Source organism: Tiliqua scincoides, chromosome 5 (assembly GCF_035046505.1).
Source record: "Tiliqua scincoides isolate rTilSci1 chromosome 5, rTilSci1.hap2, whole genome shotgun sequence".
Taxonomy (NCBI): Eukaryota; Metazoa; Chordata; class Lepidosauria; order Squamata; family Scincidae; genus Tiliqua; species Tiliqua scincoides.
In genome coordinates this window covers 101164186-101178939 of record NC_089825.1, presented here as the reverse complement: position 1 = coordinate 101178939, position 14754 = coordinate 101164186, and the positions used below count along the sequence as shown (strand labels likewise).

General features: G+C 44.7%; 2 protein-coding genes across 2 annotated transcripts; both read left to right on the top strand.

The window, feature by feature from the left end:
• The first annotated feature begins 4726 nt into the window (after window positions 1-4726).
• Window positions 4727-5668, top strand: LOC136654292 (olfactory receptor 12D1-like). The gene has a single exon (XM_066631244.1). The coding sequence runs from the start codon at window positions 4727-4729 to the stop codon at window positions 5666-5668; it is 942 nt and encodes a 313-aa protein (XP_066487341.1).
• A 7929-nt stretch (window positions 5669-13597) lies between these two features.
• On the top strand, window positions 13598-14539 carry LOC136652656 (olfactory receptor 12D1-like). Its single transcript, XM_066629582.1, has 2 exons — window positions 13598-14182; window positions 14291-14539. Exons 1-2 carry the CDS (start codon window positions 13598-13600, stop codon window positions 14537-14539), a joined length of 834 nt encoding a protein of 277 aa, XP_066485679.1.
• The last annotated feature ends 215 nt before the right edge of the window (window positions 14540-14754 follow it).

The window sequence follows — 14754 nt, the reverse complement described above, 5'->3', positions numbered from 1 at the left end:
ATGATCCCGTCCACCCTAGTAAGGGGCGGATCTTCATGTCACTTTATGATCCTGTTCACCCTAGTAAGGGGTGGATCTTCATGTCACTTTATGATACCGTCCACCCTAGTAAGGGGAGGATCTTCATGTCAGCTTGCTCCCAGGAATGTGTGCACAGGATTACAGCCTTCAAACTCCCCACTCAGCATCCCCCCATCGCTCATTCACCCTCTCACTGCCCCATTTCCTTCACATTTCCCCCCATGATCACGGCAAAAGCAAGCAATTGAGTGCAGCTGCTGTGTCCTCCCCAGCTTAGAGCACAATCCTGTGCGTGTCTCCTCAGAAGTAAGTCCCATTGTGCTTACTCCCAGGAAAGTGTGCACAGGATTACAGCCTTCAAGCTCCCCACTCAGCATCCCCCCCGTTTTTGAAATCCTCTGTACAGTATGTATGCCTTTAAAGAGCACTTAATAAACACTTTGTAAACCAAATTTGACTTTGTTCTGACTTTTCTTGCCCATAGGAACGCATTAATTAAATGTCAATGCATTCCTATGGGAAAACGTGCTTCGCAAAACGAAAAACTCGCATAACAAAAGGACTCGCGGAACGGATTAATTTCGTTATGCGAGGCACCACTGTATTTCCTCCCATTCCATTTTTTCTAAATTAGGAGATCCTCTCCATCCAACTTTCTTGACTTTCCTGTGTGTGATTAATTTCTGTTTGTTACCAATCAGTGTATTCCCAGAACTCCTTATAATCCCAGACTCAGTTCCCGTCTTCCAATTCTTAGTTTATCTCAACCATCCTAGGCCTTTCTCCATATCTGTGTCTCTGCTAGTTTTCGTTTGACTCAGCACTTGAACTCCAATACTCAGGGGTATTGTACATTCCCAGTTAATGGTGATTTCTGTTCCACTCACATACAACTGCAATTCCAAAATGGAGCTGCAAATAGGAAAAAAAACAAAAAAAACTTTGCAACCAGTGAGGAAGCTATTTCCTACAAGGAACTATTCCCATGTTGCAGGGGCAAGAAATGTCTCCAATGGCATGAGGAATCTCAATTTCCTTGGCAGGATCAAGCAATGATGACCAAGATGCGCTAGAAGACACCATGGATATGCAAGAACTTCCAGGAAATATTTAATTTAATTTTTAAATTTTATGTTTCATGTTCAATTTTATTGTAAGCTGCCTTGTGAGTTTTTAACTGGAATGGCAGGGTATTCATTTGTTCGTTCAATAAATAAATGAATACAAATTAAAGTTTTTCTAAAGTTTTTCTTAGGTGAGGTGGAATGATGTCACAAAATTTATTTTATGACATTTATATCATAAATCACTGAGATTGATATGACATAGATATCAGGGAATCAAGCTCTGATTAGGCACCCTACATTTCAACAGACACAATGAAATGGAATCACATGTAGGCTTGTATTAATCTAACTAGTAGCCCAGTCCTACCTAATCCCCTGCAAGGCACTCAGCGGTGCCAGCATGGCTGCCTTGTATCATTTGGGGGAGTTTGGCTGCTACAGGTCTCCATGGGACATCTGCTCCCTTGCCCAGGATAAGCCCCAGCAGCTGCTATGGGATAACTTGGACCTGCGTCAGTGATATCACTGGCACAAATCCACAATTCCTCCGTCAAGGTAAATCAGTCCTTAGAAGAGAGAAAGGATTCACCGTGCACTGCTGCTGCCAATCCAACCCACCTCCTGGGCCTATCTGTCCACCCCCTCTCCTCCTCATTCTGCCCACCACCCACATCATTCCACCCCCTGTGCCAGGCGTACCTGCTCTGGTGAGCCTCCCAATGACAGTGTGTGGAGAAGGGGCTGGTTTCCACTGGCGCACATTTAGATATGATTAACCATTGGAAAGCTGAATTTATAGCCAGTTTTAAAAAATCAAAACTAATTTTTTATAATAATATAAATAAAATTATATAAAATAATAAAAATTAAATCTTAATTTATAGCCAGTTTTTTTTTTTTTTAAATCTACCCCAAAATGCCAGTTGCAAGGGAGTGGCAACAGGTTACATGTGTTGTCTCGTGTGCTCCCTGAGGCATCTGGTGGACCACTGTGTGATACAAGATGCTGGACGGAATGGGCCTTTGGCCTGATCCAGAGGAGCTGTTCTGATGTTCTTAGGTTCCAACTGCAAGGAAAGCAGGCTATCTACCTACCGACAGCAGCTGCAAAATATTGCTCAGTCTCATTGGGCATGAGAACTCGCTCCCAGGTGATAAATTCATCAAAAGCCCCATCAATGTAACGCTCGGTCTGGTCGCCCTCTGACCCGGTCAACATGTTGGAATTGGAATCCTTGTAGCTGTAGAAAGTGCTCCTGTTGGGATCGGTGGTGTTCAACATCCCATTGACGTAGATTTTGAGGCCATCTCCAGACTTCCAGGTGAACAGTACATGAGTTCACTGAAAGAAAGCTGAGTTCACCTGAGAAAGCATAGCAAGGCAGGGCTAATGTTATCAGAGCTGGTGTAAGTGGCTGGGAGTCCAGGACCATGAGAGGGAGAACAATTCAAGCTCTGAGAGCCTGCCTGACATGATGAAAAAAGATGGTAGCCATGGAGCAGCTCTATGAGACACTGCTGCAAAAATAAGCTTTCCCCCAAGCCCTAACAGGTGCTTACTTGGAGCACAGCAGTGTCTCAGAATGCTCCTCAGTGACCACCATATTTTCCACTCATGGCACAGTGCTCCTGTCTCCCATTGCTGGATGAGTCTCACACAACATCGGGGCAGGGGAATTCCACTGTGGGTCACAGCAGTTGCTACACCGGTTCTATTGATCACAAATGTTCCATAAAGCATGTTAACAATGACTCACAAGTAGGACGCACAGGCAGGAAGACCTGTGCCATCCCTACAGCACTGTATCCATCTTGATGGCTGCCAGAGAATGTAGGTTCAGTGTTGGGTGGCAGAGGGGCAGGAGGAGGGTGGTGGGAGGGTGGAATAGAGGTGGGAAGGAAGTGTTTCAGAATGTTCAGGAGGTGTTTCAGGACGCGGGGAGAGGGGCAATTCAGGCCCAGGAGGAAGGCAGGGAGGGCGAGCTTGAAAGCCCTACGTGGTGCTACTCCGACTTGCGCCAGCGATTTAGCAGCAATTTAGTCTGGGGACTCAACACGGGATAAGGGAACAAATTCTTATCCCAATGAGACCTCCTGCCTGCCCAAATTGAGCGATGGCTACAGTGTAGGCTATGTGGCCCTGCTGCGCCAGTGCTGAATAGTATTGGGCTGCCTTTCTCAGTGGGAAATCCCTAATAATGAAAGCCCTAATAATGAAAGCTGTGAAAAAGTGGCATCATCATTGCAGCCTGAGATAAGTGTACAAATGGTCCACGCTGTTGGCATGGCTGCCTCAGTGCTGGGAAGTTGGATTGGGCCCCCAGCGAACTTAAGCATGTGAAGCTATTCCCACCATTTCCCCTCACTCTAGGAAAAAGTTCACCTGCTAAATTTTCACATGTTTTTAAAGGCACAGAAACAAAGATGATAAGTATAACAGAAGATCATATTCTTTATTAACTATTTGATAATTACCATCTCCCCATAGATCTAATCAATCATGCTTTTTCAGAATCAAAGGAAATCTCTTTGGATGCTAAGCTTATATCCCGTGGCACAAAACCCCCTCTCAGGAATCCCCCCCCCCATGAGCATAAACACTGAAATACTGGGCTGATGTAATCAATGTATGTTTTCAGACAGAACAGGAAAAAAACTGCTGCTCTCACTTCTTTGGCACACGCAGTGGAAAGTTACAAATACATCTATGCTGGAGAAATGTGAATTTTATTTTACATATCTGCTTAACCTGTCAACCGAAAGAAGAATACCGTTATCACAGTTATCCAGGTATGATCTATACAGGCAAATATTCTCTCTTTTACTTCACTTCTATACTGTGTGGAGCCACGATTCTTTGCAACAACTGCATGTCTGGCCTGCTGGCACAAATATACCATCTTTTTTGATAGATGTGGCAGTGGCATACCAATGGTGAGGCAGGGCAATGGCCCACCTCCTCGCACCGTTCGGCTGGTTTGCTGTGCTCTATATAGGAGAGGGGAGGGTGTGCAGAGCTCACTGCTCAAGTGCTATAACTGGTGAGAGGAGCACAAGTGGACCCTCCTGCCCAAACCTGCATCTGTTTGGCTCCAAATTGGAGCCATTCTGAAAGAGGGGGGTGATGTGATGATGTGGGGGTGACATAATGGCATCGTGGTGTCATCCCGCCACAGTTGCCAGCCAGCTCCACTACTCAGCTGAGATGAGCTGTGCACTGGGAAACAGAAAAAGAGGAGGGTCAATCACACCAACTTAAGCTATGGACAGCCCACTTCGGTAGATGGAACGTATCATTATAAATTCACACAAAAACACCCTGCTGTGGAAAACGTGATACAATTATACTGAAACCCATAGTAAAAGAGCAACAAGTGGGGGACACCAGAAGAAGCAGCATTGGAAGTGCCCCGAGAGACCTCCGTTCATTTACCCACTCTGAACCTAAACTACCTCAACAGCTGGGTTGTTTGTGAGGATCTAATCAAGGAGAGAGAAACTTGTCTGCTGCCATGGGCTTTCTAAAGGAAGGGTGGGATTCAAATCTAGCCAATACGTTCAAGTAAATTTCTTTTAACCCATTCCATTCCATTATGGACACACTAATGAAGCATTCTTTTTTTTTTTTTTGCACAGTGATGGAGAACATGACGGAGGTGCAGGAATTCATTCTCCAGGGTTTGACCAGTGACCAATCTAAGCAACACGTTCTCTTCGTTCTTTTCCTGCTTCTCTACATGGCCTGTTTGCTGGGGAATGGGGCCATTTTGACTATCGTCTTAGCCTCTCCACAGCTCCATACCCCCATGTATTTCTTCTTAGGTAATCTCTCTTGTCAGGATATATGCATCTCTACAGCTACAGTACCCAAAATTTTGAGTGGCTTCCTAATGGCACACCAGACCACTTCCTACATTGAGTGCCTGATTCAGCTGCACTTTTTCCACTTCTTGGGCTGCAGTGAAGCTATACTTCTGGGCATCATGGCATATGACCGCTATGTAGCTATCTGCAACCCCCTGCGATACTCTGTTATCATGAACAAAGAGGTTTGCCTTATGCTAGCTGTGGCCACCTGGACTGCTAGTTTTTTTTATGCCTTAATGCACACAATAATGACTTCTCGACTGTGGTTCTGTGGCCCCAACGTTGTCCAGCACTTTCTTTGTGACATCAAACCCCTGCTCGAACTAGCCTGCAGTAGCACTGCCCTCAACCTCACCCTCCTTAATGTGGTGACTGGTTTTATTTGTGTTGCTTCCTTCTTTGTCACCCTCCTCTCTTACTTCTATATCATCTCCTTCCTCTTCTTCAAATTCCAGACATGGCAGAGCCGTTGGAAAGCTTTTTCCACCTGTGTTTCGCACCTGACCGTTGTGACCCTCTACCTAGTTCCTCCAATCTTAAATTACATGCTTCCCTCTGCAGGTAACACTTCTGAAAGAGAGATGATCATTACCCTTGCATACGTTATCATCACCCCAGTTTTAAACCCCTTAATCTATACTCTGAGGAATCAAGATGTAAAATCATCTCTGAGAAAAATCATAACCAGAAAACTGTTCTCAGATAGGATTTGAATTGATGTTTCTAAGTAGATGTATAGGTAGAAATGTAAAAATGCCAGTTTCCATGTACGATGACATTCATACATACCCTACCATTGGCAGTGATTATGGGTGCAATCCTAACCGGCAGTTATGTCGGCATAGGATGCCCTGGACGGTCGCAAACGTGCCATAAAGCTTGTTTGTACCTCTGTGGGAGGGAGCTGTGTTGGCACATGCAGATGTACCAATGCGCAGAAGCTGGAAGATGCCTCTGCTGTGGCTCCCTCACCACTGCTTGTGTCGGTGCACACAAGCCTAAAAGTTAAGCGTGGGGAGGAGGAGGTGGGAGGGAGTGTTTCTGGGCGGGGGAGGGCAGTCTCAGGGGCAGGCGCATGGGGAACCAGGGACTCTTGTGGTTATGCAGGATCCCACCCCCGTCCCCAGGGCGAACGAAATGGCTTCTAGCTGCTCCGCTCTCCTCGGACTTGCGCTACCTGTGGAGGTGGCGCAGGTCCGAGAAGACCTATAGGGGCACGCATCCCTTACCCAGGGGTAAGGGGAAGAGCTTCCCTTTGCCCCGGCTGGGCCGCTGCTCGCTGCAAACCTGCCTTGGATGCAGCGCAAGCCTGCTGGCTTGCCTGCTCCAGTGCAGGTTTGGATTGCACCCTATGACATTTATTCAGTTCTCTGTGGGCTGCACATGGACTACAACAAATGGGTAAATGGGCTATAATCTGGAATGCGGTTTTAGGCAGGCAAAACATGATCCAGACCATGGACATTTGTTTCAACTAGCAAACATAATAAACACCCACCATCCTTTCCCCCCTTTCCCCCCTGGGTTTCTTCCTTAAATTTGCCTGTACTATTATTATTATTATTATTATTATTATTATTATTATTATTATTATTATTATTAACAACAGTATTTAAGTACTGCTTTTCAACTAAAAGTTCACAAAGCGGTTTACAGAGAAAAATCAAATAACTAAATGGCTCCCTGTCCCAAAAGGGCTCACAATCTAAAAAGATGCAAAACACCAGCAGACAGCCACTAGAACAGACACTGCTGGGGTGAGATGGGCCAGTTACTCTCAAATGATTGAGAGTTACTCTCAATCTCAAATGATGTACAAATGATTTCTGCACTGTTGGGAATGCAGAACATGGAAACAGCTCCCAAGTTGGTGTATTCAGTCATTGCAAAATGACTGTCCTCTTAGCGGAATCACACCATGTTGGAACTCCATCACCCTAAGGCCCAAATCCTAACCAATTTTCCAGCACTGGCATAGCTGTGCCAAGGGGACATGTGCTGCATTTTGCAGTTTGGTGGCACTCACGGAGGCCTCCTCAAGGTATGGGAATATTTGTTCCCTCACCTTGGAGCTTCATTGTGTTTACCTCAGCTCTGAAAAGCTGGTTAGGATTGCATCCTAAATAAGATGAGTTCCCACCAAACCACCCAATACCAATACAAAGAAAAGTAATCTGAAACCCCCTTTGATGGATAGTGGCCTCATTTCCCCATTGTACTCTGTCTTTAACTGCCTGGAACCTTTTCATCTATCTATAGACAGTGGTGTCCAAACGTTTAAGGAAAGAGGACAGGGCCAAGGCAGGGATAATGTGACTGACAGCTCTGAGCTGTCAATGAAATACACAGCAACTGAATTAATAGCCTGGTCCTGCACTGGGACAGCACTGAGGCCCACGTGCCCCCTGGCAATGCAAATGTGCTGTAAGGAATGGTGCAGCAGCCAGGAGGCGACAGACAGTGGCAGAGAGGACAGTTCCAGTTGGCAGTGGGCCTCTGCACCAGCAGAACAGGAGCGGGTGGTAGGAAGGCGTTTTGGGGCAGAGGAGGGCAGAGGAAAGTGAGAAGCAGACAGAACTGGGCAGACTGGTGACAGTTCAGACCCAGGAGGGGGTGGGGGTGACGGCAGAGGCTGCTGCTGAATCTTATCCCCCCTTCCAGAGTTCCAGAGCCCGATATGGGTCTCCTCAATTTGGTATTAGATAAATAGTGGCCACAGCTCTGAGCAGACCCACTGAGTTCCCTTACCCTGAAGAGACCTCTGGCTGGTTACCCATCTCCGCAGCGGCGGCTATTTCAGCAATGATGTACTGCAGCGCAGTGGCTGGAAATAGGATTGGGACCTAATGCTGTTCATTGTTTGGTCCATCCTTTTCAAATCAGTGTTATTCTTGGGTAGAAACTTTGAAAATGTTTAGATGCTGAGCTGACTGGTTATTTGTTTGCTTTGTTTTACTTCCCACTTACAGTAAAGATTTCCATAAGCCTTTGTTGTGTTTCTGAAATCAATACGTTTCCTCCCATTCCATTGTTTCTAAATGAGCAGATCCTCCCAATCCAACTTTCTTGACTTCTCTGTATGTGATTCATTTCTCCTTGATATCACTCAGTGTATTCCCAGGGCTCAGTCTGATCCCAGGCCCAGTCCCATTCTTCCCATTCCTTGTTTATTCCAACCATCCTAGGCCATTCTCCATCTCTGTGCCTCCGCTTGTTTTGGTTTGACCCAGTACTTGAACTCCAATACCCCAGGATATGACATATACCCAGTTAACAGTGATTTTTGTTATCAAATGTGCAAATGTTCAAGTATGCACACTTCCACTCACCTCACATACAACTGCAATTCCAAAGAGGACAACTTCTTTGGTCTCCTTACTACAGCTGCAAAGAGGACAATTTGCAACCACTGAGGAAGCTGTTTCCTACAAGGAAGCTATTCCCATGTGGCAGGGGCAAGAAATGTCTGTATGGCATGAGGAATCTCAATTCCCTTGGCAGGATCAAACAACGATGACCAAGAGCTAGAAGATACTATGAATATGCAAGAACATCCAGTAAATTTTAATTTAATTCTTAAATATTATGTTTTATGTTTAATTTTATTGTAAGCTGCCTTTTGAGATTTTAACTGGAATTCAATCAATCAATCAATCAATCAATCAATCAATCAATCAATCAATCAAGTTTTTCTAAATTGTCCTCTCAGGTGATGCAGAAAGTTGTCACAAATTAATCCAATATTTATATGAGATAGATATCAGGGAATCAAGCTCTCGTTAGCACTGTCAGGGTGTTCATGGTATATTTTGGGATATTTTATAATATTAAATATTATTTGGCAGTAAGATTGCACAGTAGCATGCTACAGCAGGAATGCTGGATAATAACAGTGGCTTGACCTGACCACAATGACCGTTTGAACTGGAGAAATACCAAGGACATGAGAAAACGGGAATGGGCAATATTCTTATAAGTATGGGTCATTTAAAAACAAAGAAATATTGAGAACAAGCTTAAGAACTCAAATGGCAAAACAGGCAGAGTCACAGACATGAGAGTTAACTTGCTTTTCAAATGCTGAGCAGCCTGTGCAGGCAGGGGCACCAGCACAAAAGATAATGGCTGCTTTTATTAATCAATTATATCCAACTTTCCAGTGCCAAGGCAGCCACAATGCAGCCCTGAGACAAGGGAACAAACTTTCTGCCCTCTTGGCGTGGCCACCTCAGTGCTGGAAAGCTGGATTGGATTGGGCGCTCAGAGAACTTAAGCATATGAATCTTTTCCCACCCTTTCCCCACATGCCAGGAAAAAGTTCACCTGCTAAATTTTCACATGTTTTTAAAGGCACAGAAACAAAGTTCATAAATGTACTTGAAGATAATTTTCTTTATTACCTACTTGATAACTAGCATCTCCCCATAGATCTAATGAATAATGTTTTCTTTTCTTCAGTATCAAAGGAAATCTCTTTGGCTCCTAAGCTTATATCCCATGGGACAATATCCCATCTTAGGAATTCCTGCCCAGGGGGATAAACACTGAATGTCATGTAATAGGCTGATGTAGTCAATGCAGGTTCTCAGACAGAACAGAGAATCTGCAGCTCTCACTGCTTTTTTGGCATGAGCAGTGGAAAGTTACAAATACTTCTTTGCTGTAGAAATGTGAATTTTATTTTATATATCTGTTTAATCTCTCAACCAAAAGAAGAACACGGTTATTACAGCTATCCAGGTATGAACTATAGAGGCAAACATTATCTCTTTTACTTCCATACTCTGTGGCAGTTTTGCAGATGCTCAGTCAGCCTTGTTGTGGGCCCTGTAAGAAACCCCTTTGAGAAGTTCATGATTCAACATGGGCTTTGTATTCATCACCATTTACTTTCATGCCACGAAAAGGTCTACCTGCTAACTTTCCATATACTTTAAGTGCACAGGAGGAAAGTCAATCAAAAGATGTGAACCTTAAGTATATTTGAGAAGAATTCTTCTTTTTTCATTTTAGTGGTTTTAATAATTACCTTCTCCTTATCAGTGTAATCTGTATTTCTATTTTCAGAACAATTCACCACCCATTTGCTTCTTAGGCTACATATTCTGCCCTAATGCAATGCTATTGTAGTTGGCAACCTTCAGTCTCGAAAGACTATGGTATCGCGCTTTGAAAGGTGGTTCTGGAACAGCGTCTAGTGTGGCTGAAAAGGCCGATTCGGGAGTGACAATCCCTTCCACACTGGGAGCAAGTGCAGTCTGTCCCTGGCCTGTCTCCCTGGCTATGGGCCTTCCTTCTTTGCCTCTTAGCCTCAGACTGTTGGCCAAGTGTCTCTTCAAACTGGGAAAGGCCATGTTGCACAGCCTGCCTCCAAGCGGGCCGCTCAGAGGCCAGGGTTTTCCACTTGTTGAGGTCCACTCCTAAGGCCTTCAGATCCCTCTTGCAGATGTCCTTGTATCGCAGCTGTGGTCTACCTGTAGAGCGCTTTCCTTGCACGAGTTCTCCATAGAGGAGATCCTTTGGGATCCGCCCATCATCCATTCTCACAACATGACTGAGCCAACGCAGGCGTCTCTGTTTCACCAGTGCATACATGCTAGGGATTCCAGCACGTTCCAGGACTGTGTTGTTTGGAACTTTGTCCTGCCAGGTGATGCCGAGAATACGTCGGAGGCAGCGCATGTGGAAAGCATTCAGGTTCCTCTCCTGTTGTGAGTGAAGAGTCCATGACTCGCTGCAGTACAGAAGTGTACTCAGGACGCAAGCCCTGTAGACCTGGATCTTGGTATGTTCCGTCAGTTTCTTGTTGGACCAGACTCTCTTTGTGAGTCTGGAAAACGTGGTAGCTGCTTTACCGATGCGTTTGTTTAGCTCAGTATCGAGAGAAAGAGTGTCGGAGATCGTTGAGCCAAGGTACACAAAGTCATGGACAACCTCCAGTTCATGTGCAGAGATTGTAATGCAGGGAGGTGAGTCCACATCCTGAACCATGACCTATGTTGCTATAAGTCAAGGAGATTAATGACTATTCTCAGACTGCACATTCCTGGCCCACTCTGCACATGCATGGCACACACTACATACATTCAGATTCTGTTTTCTTCCTGGATTCCTGGAAAGGCATCTCTGTGTATTAGTGGAGTAGGTTCCATCCTAGCACCTGTCTATGGAACACTGAGTAGAAGTTACATTTGGAGCACAGTGGAAGTTGGAGCATGACAGACAGACAAGACAGAAGAGGGAGAAAGACCCTGCATAGTATTGTAATTTATACTGTCTTTGCTACGTAAGAATTGTGGGAGGTGGTATTGAACTAATGACTGGAAATCAACAATTTTGCAGATGTCAAAAATTTTGTGGAAAAGAAGCTGGCAAGGCTGTTTGAGTACAGAGCGGTTTAGAAACGCATGAGCACCAAAGTGGGGGAGGGGGGAGATGAATTTATTTCTTTATGAAACTATTCCTAGCATAGAAAAGGTAATCGCCTCCATTTCCATCACTACCTGTTTACTTCCTCCAACCATCAGTGTAAGTTTTTGCTTGGTGGTCCAGGAGTGCAGACCTCTCCTCCTCCTCCTCCCACAGTTGTGTAAGCCAGTGGAATTCCCTGGAACTCCAAAGCAAGCGGAGGGAGACGCCAGTACATGCATTCCCTCCTTAGGAGGGTAACATCTGAATGAAAAGCCAACCCTGACAACATTCACGCCTAACTATCTTGTAATGGCAGGGTCCCCTGAAGATTAAGAAACCAACAAAAGAATGTTGTATCCCTTAAAGTGTGCATGACCTTTTACAAGCCCCCCTCCCCATAAGGTAGTAGACACAATATGGAAAATCTCAAAATTATTTAAGGTAGGTGTAATATACATATACAAGAAAATTTGACTGCATGCGTAGTGTAGAGACCAGTGCCACAATTCCATGGAGTGGAATACTGCAAGGAGGAAGACAACTTTAAAGGTTCAGGGCAGGTAAGTTTCATCATGAGAATTTTAATACAGCAGTAGGAAGGGAGATTCAAGCAAAAAAAGGCAGTACAATGTGTTCAATCACACAGCTGGACTCTAAATAGAAGCTATTTCTAGGTACTGTAAAATCCTAATATGGGAAGAGCATACAATGGCACAAAAGAAAGGGGAGAAAGGAGGGAGAGTAGGATGTAGGGAAATCAGGAGGGCTGCCAAGAATGAACTTAGGCTGGAAAATCTGGGGTTTTGTGGCAGTGAAGTGGGAGGGAAAAGAAGGACAACCGTGGGAACAGGAGAGGGAAATTGAAACAAGGTTCAGTCATGGTGAAAGTAGGTCTGGGAAGGGGGGAGGAGGCAAAATCTCCAGGATCCAGGCTTTTGGTGGGTCCGGGCCATGACAAAATAAGTTATACAGTATAAAACAAATGTATTTCAAAATAAAATTGGGTACGTCAATCTCAGTCTATCCAGGGCTGTGTTTCCACTACAGCTTTAAACCACTTTCATTGCACTTCCATTTCCCTAATGCATTGTGGAGACTGTAGTTTGTGAAGGATAGCTCTAACAATCAGATTCCTTAACAAGCTGCAGTCTCCCCAGAATGCATTGGGGAAATGCAGCCCCAGTTTTCTCCATAAGCACCAACCTGTATTAGTACAGTTCAGACATGGGAAACTGCAGCTTACACCTTCTGACCAAAACTGCTAGACCTCAGTAGTAGTCCCCAGGTCACCTAGTTCAGACCACAAATGTGTTCCTTCTACTGCTCGCAAAATTTCCAAGCCCCAACAGTCAGCTCCATCCCTTCTTCTAGTTCAGTGTATGCCTAGAGAAGACGTGTTCTCAAGGATCAAGTCGACATATGTTTTTCCATTGTTTGAAGATGCAAAGGGAGAAAAGGTTTGAAAAGCAAACTTGGGCTAAGTGGTAGACTTATCTAATTCCAAGAAGGGGAGCAGGACAAAGTATTAAGTCTTTACTTGCAAAAAAGATAGGTGCTCAGCAGGGACTAGAGCACCAGCTTTTGGTTGCATTCGGAGAAGGGAAGTGTGGGAGAAGAGAAAAAGGCTGAAAAGGAAAAGCTCTCTGATTCCTGACCTCAGAGTGTTCCCAAGGGTAAAGGGAGTGTTGAGACAGCTCCCAAAAAGCCATTTCCTATAAATCCTTATTTGTGAAGCCCTGCCTGAGGTATTTATATACTGCCTTTCTTGGTCGTCAGATTTCTCCTCAGACTTTAATTCAAGGCGGTTTACATAGGCAGGCTATACTAAATCCCAATAGGGATTTTTACAATTGAAGGAGGTTCTGTCTTTCAAGAACCACAACATTTCACATGGATCTTTTATGATCTGCTATCACATTCTGGCCTCCATTTTCCTCCCACACAGGCTGACAGCGGCCAAAGAGCAGGTGGAATAACTCGGCTGGGCTTGTCAGCTGCTTCAAGGTCTCGCCGTTCACGGTGCTGGTGGCCTCGAACTGGCGACCTTCAGATGTTGTCTTCATGCAAATGGAGGCTCTACCCTCTAGACCAGACCTCCTGCCCTGTACAGTACGTAAAATCTTATAGGACTGGGCATCATATTCCTCAGCACAACTCTTCTAAAAGAAATGTGGTTTTTCTTTATAGAAACAAGAATCAAGAATTTATTTTTGTTTTCTATTTGCTCAGCAATGGAGAACCAGACAGTGGTTCAAGAGTTCATCCTTCTGGGTCTGACAAATGACCAGGAGCTGCAACATGTTCTCTTCACACCTTTCCTGCTGCTCTACATGGCCTGTCTCCTGGGGAATGGGGCCATTTTGACTGTGGTTGTAGCTGAGCCAAAACTCCATATGCCCATGTATTTTTTTCTGGGTAACCTTTCCTGTCTGGACATCTGTTACACTACAGCGACAATGCCCAAAATGCTGAGTGGTTTCCTCTTGGAGCACCAGGCCATTTCCTTTTCTGGGTGCCTGACCCAGCTTCACTTCTTCCATTTTTTGGGAAGCAGTGAGGCTATGCTTCTAGGTGTCATGGCATACGACCGTTATGTAGCTATCTGTAAACCCTTGCGTTACTCCACCATCATGAGCAAACAAGCTTGCCTAAGACTAGCTGTGGCCACCTGGACAGCTGGGTTCTTTTATGCCCTGATGAACACAGTGCTCACCTCCCGTCTATGGTTCTGTGGCCCCAACCATATTCTGCACTTCATCTGTGACATAAAACCTTTGCTAAAACTGGCCTGCAGCAGCACTGCCCTCAACCTCATGGTCTTCAATATGGTCACTGGGTGTATTGCTCTGGCTTCCTTTTTTGTCACCCTCCTCTCCTATCTTTACATCATCTCCTTCCTCTTCTTCAAATTCCAAACATGGCAGAGCCGTTGGAAAGCCTTCTCCACTTGTGCTTCCCACCTGACTGTTGTGGCTCTGTTTTACATTCCAGTCATCTCAAACTATGCACTTGCCTCTGCTGGGGACTCTGCTGAAAGAGAGATGACCATCACTGTTCTCTACAGTGCAGTCACCCCAGTTTTAAACCCTTTAATCTACTCTATGAGGAATCAGGAGGTGAAATCATGCCTGAGGAAAGCCCTAAGCAGAAAACTGCTCTCTGAAAGGGCCTGAAATCATGTTTTCAGGTGGAAAAACATTAATTCCAGTTTCAAGGTACAGTTACATTCATTCATGACTAAGAAACAGAATGAAGCATAAACATAATGAATCTAACTTTTAAATATTATGTTTTATGTTTGATTTTATTGTAAGTCACCTTGTGGATTTTTATATGGTATGGAAGGGTACTCATTTATTCAATTAAAAAATACATACATACATAAAGT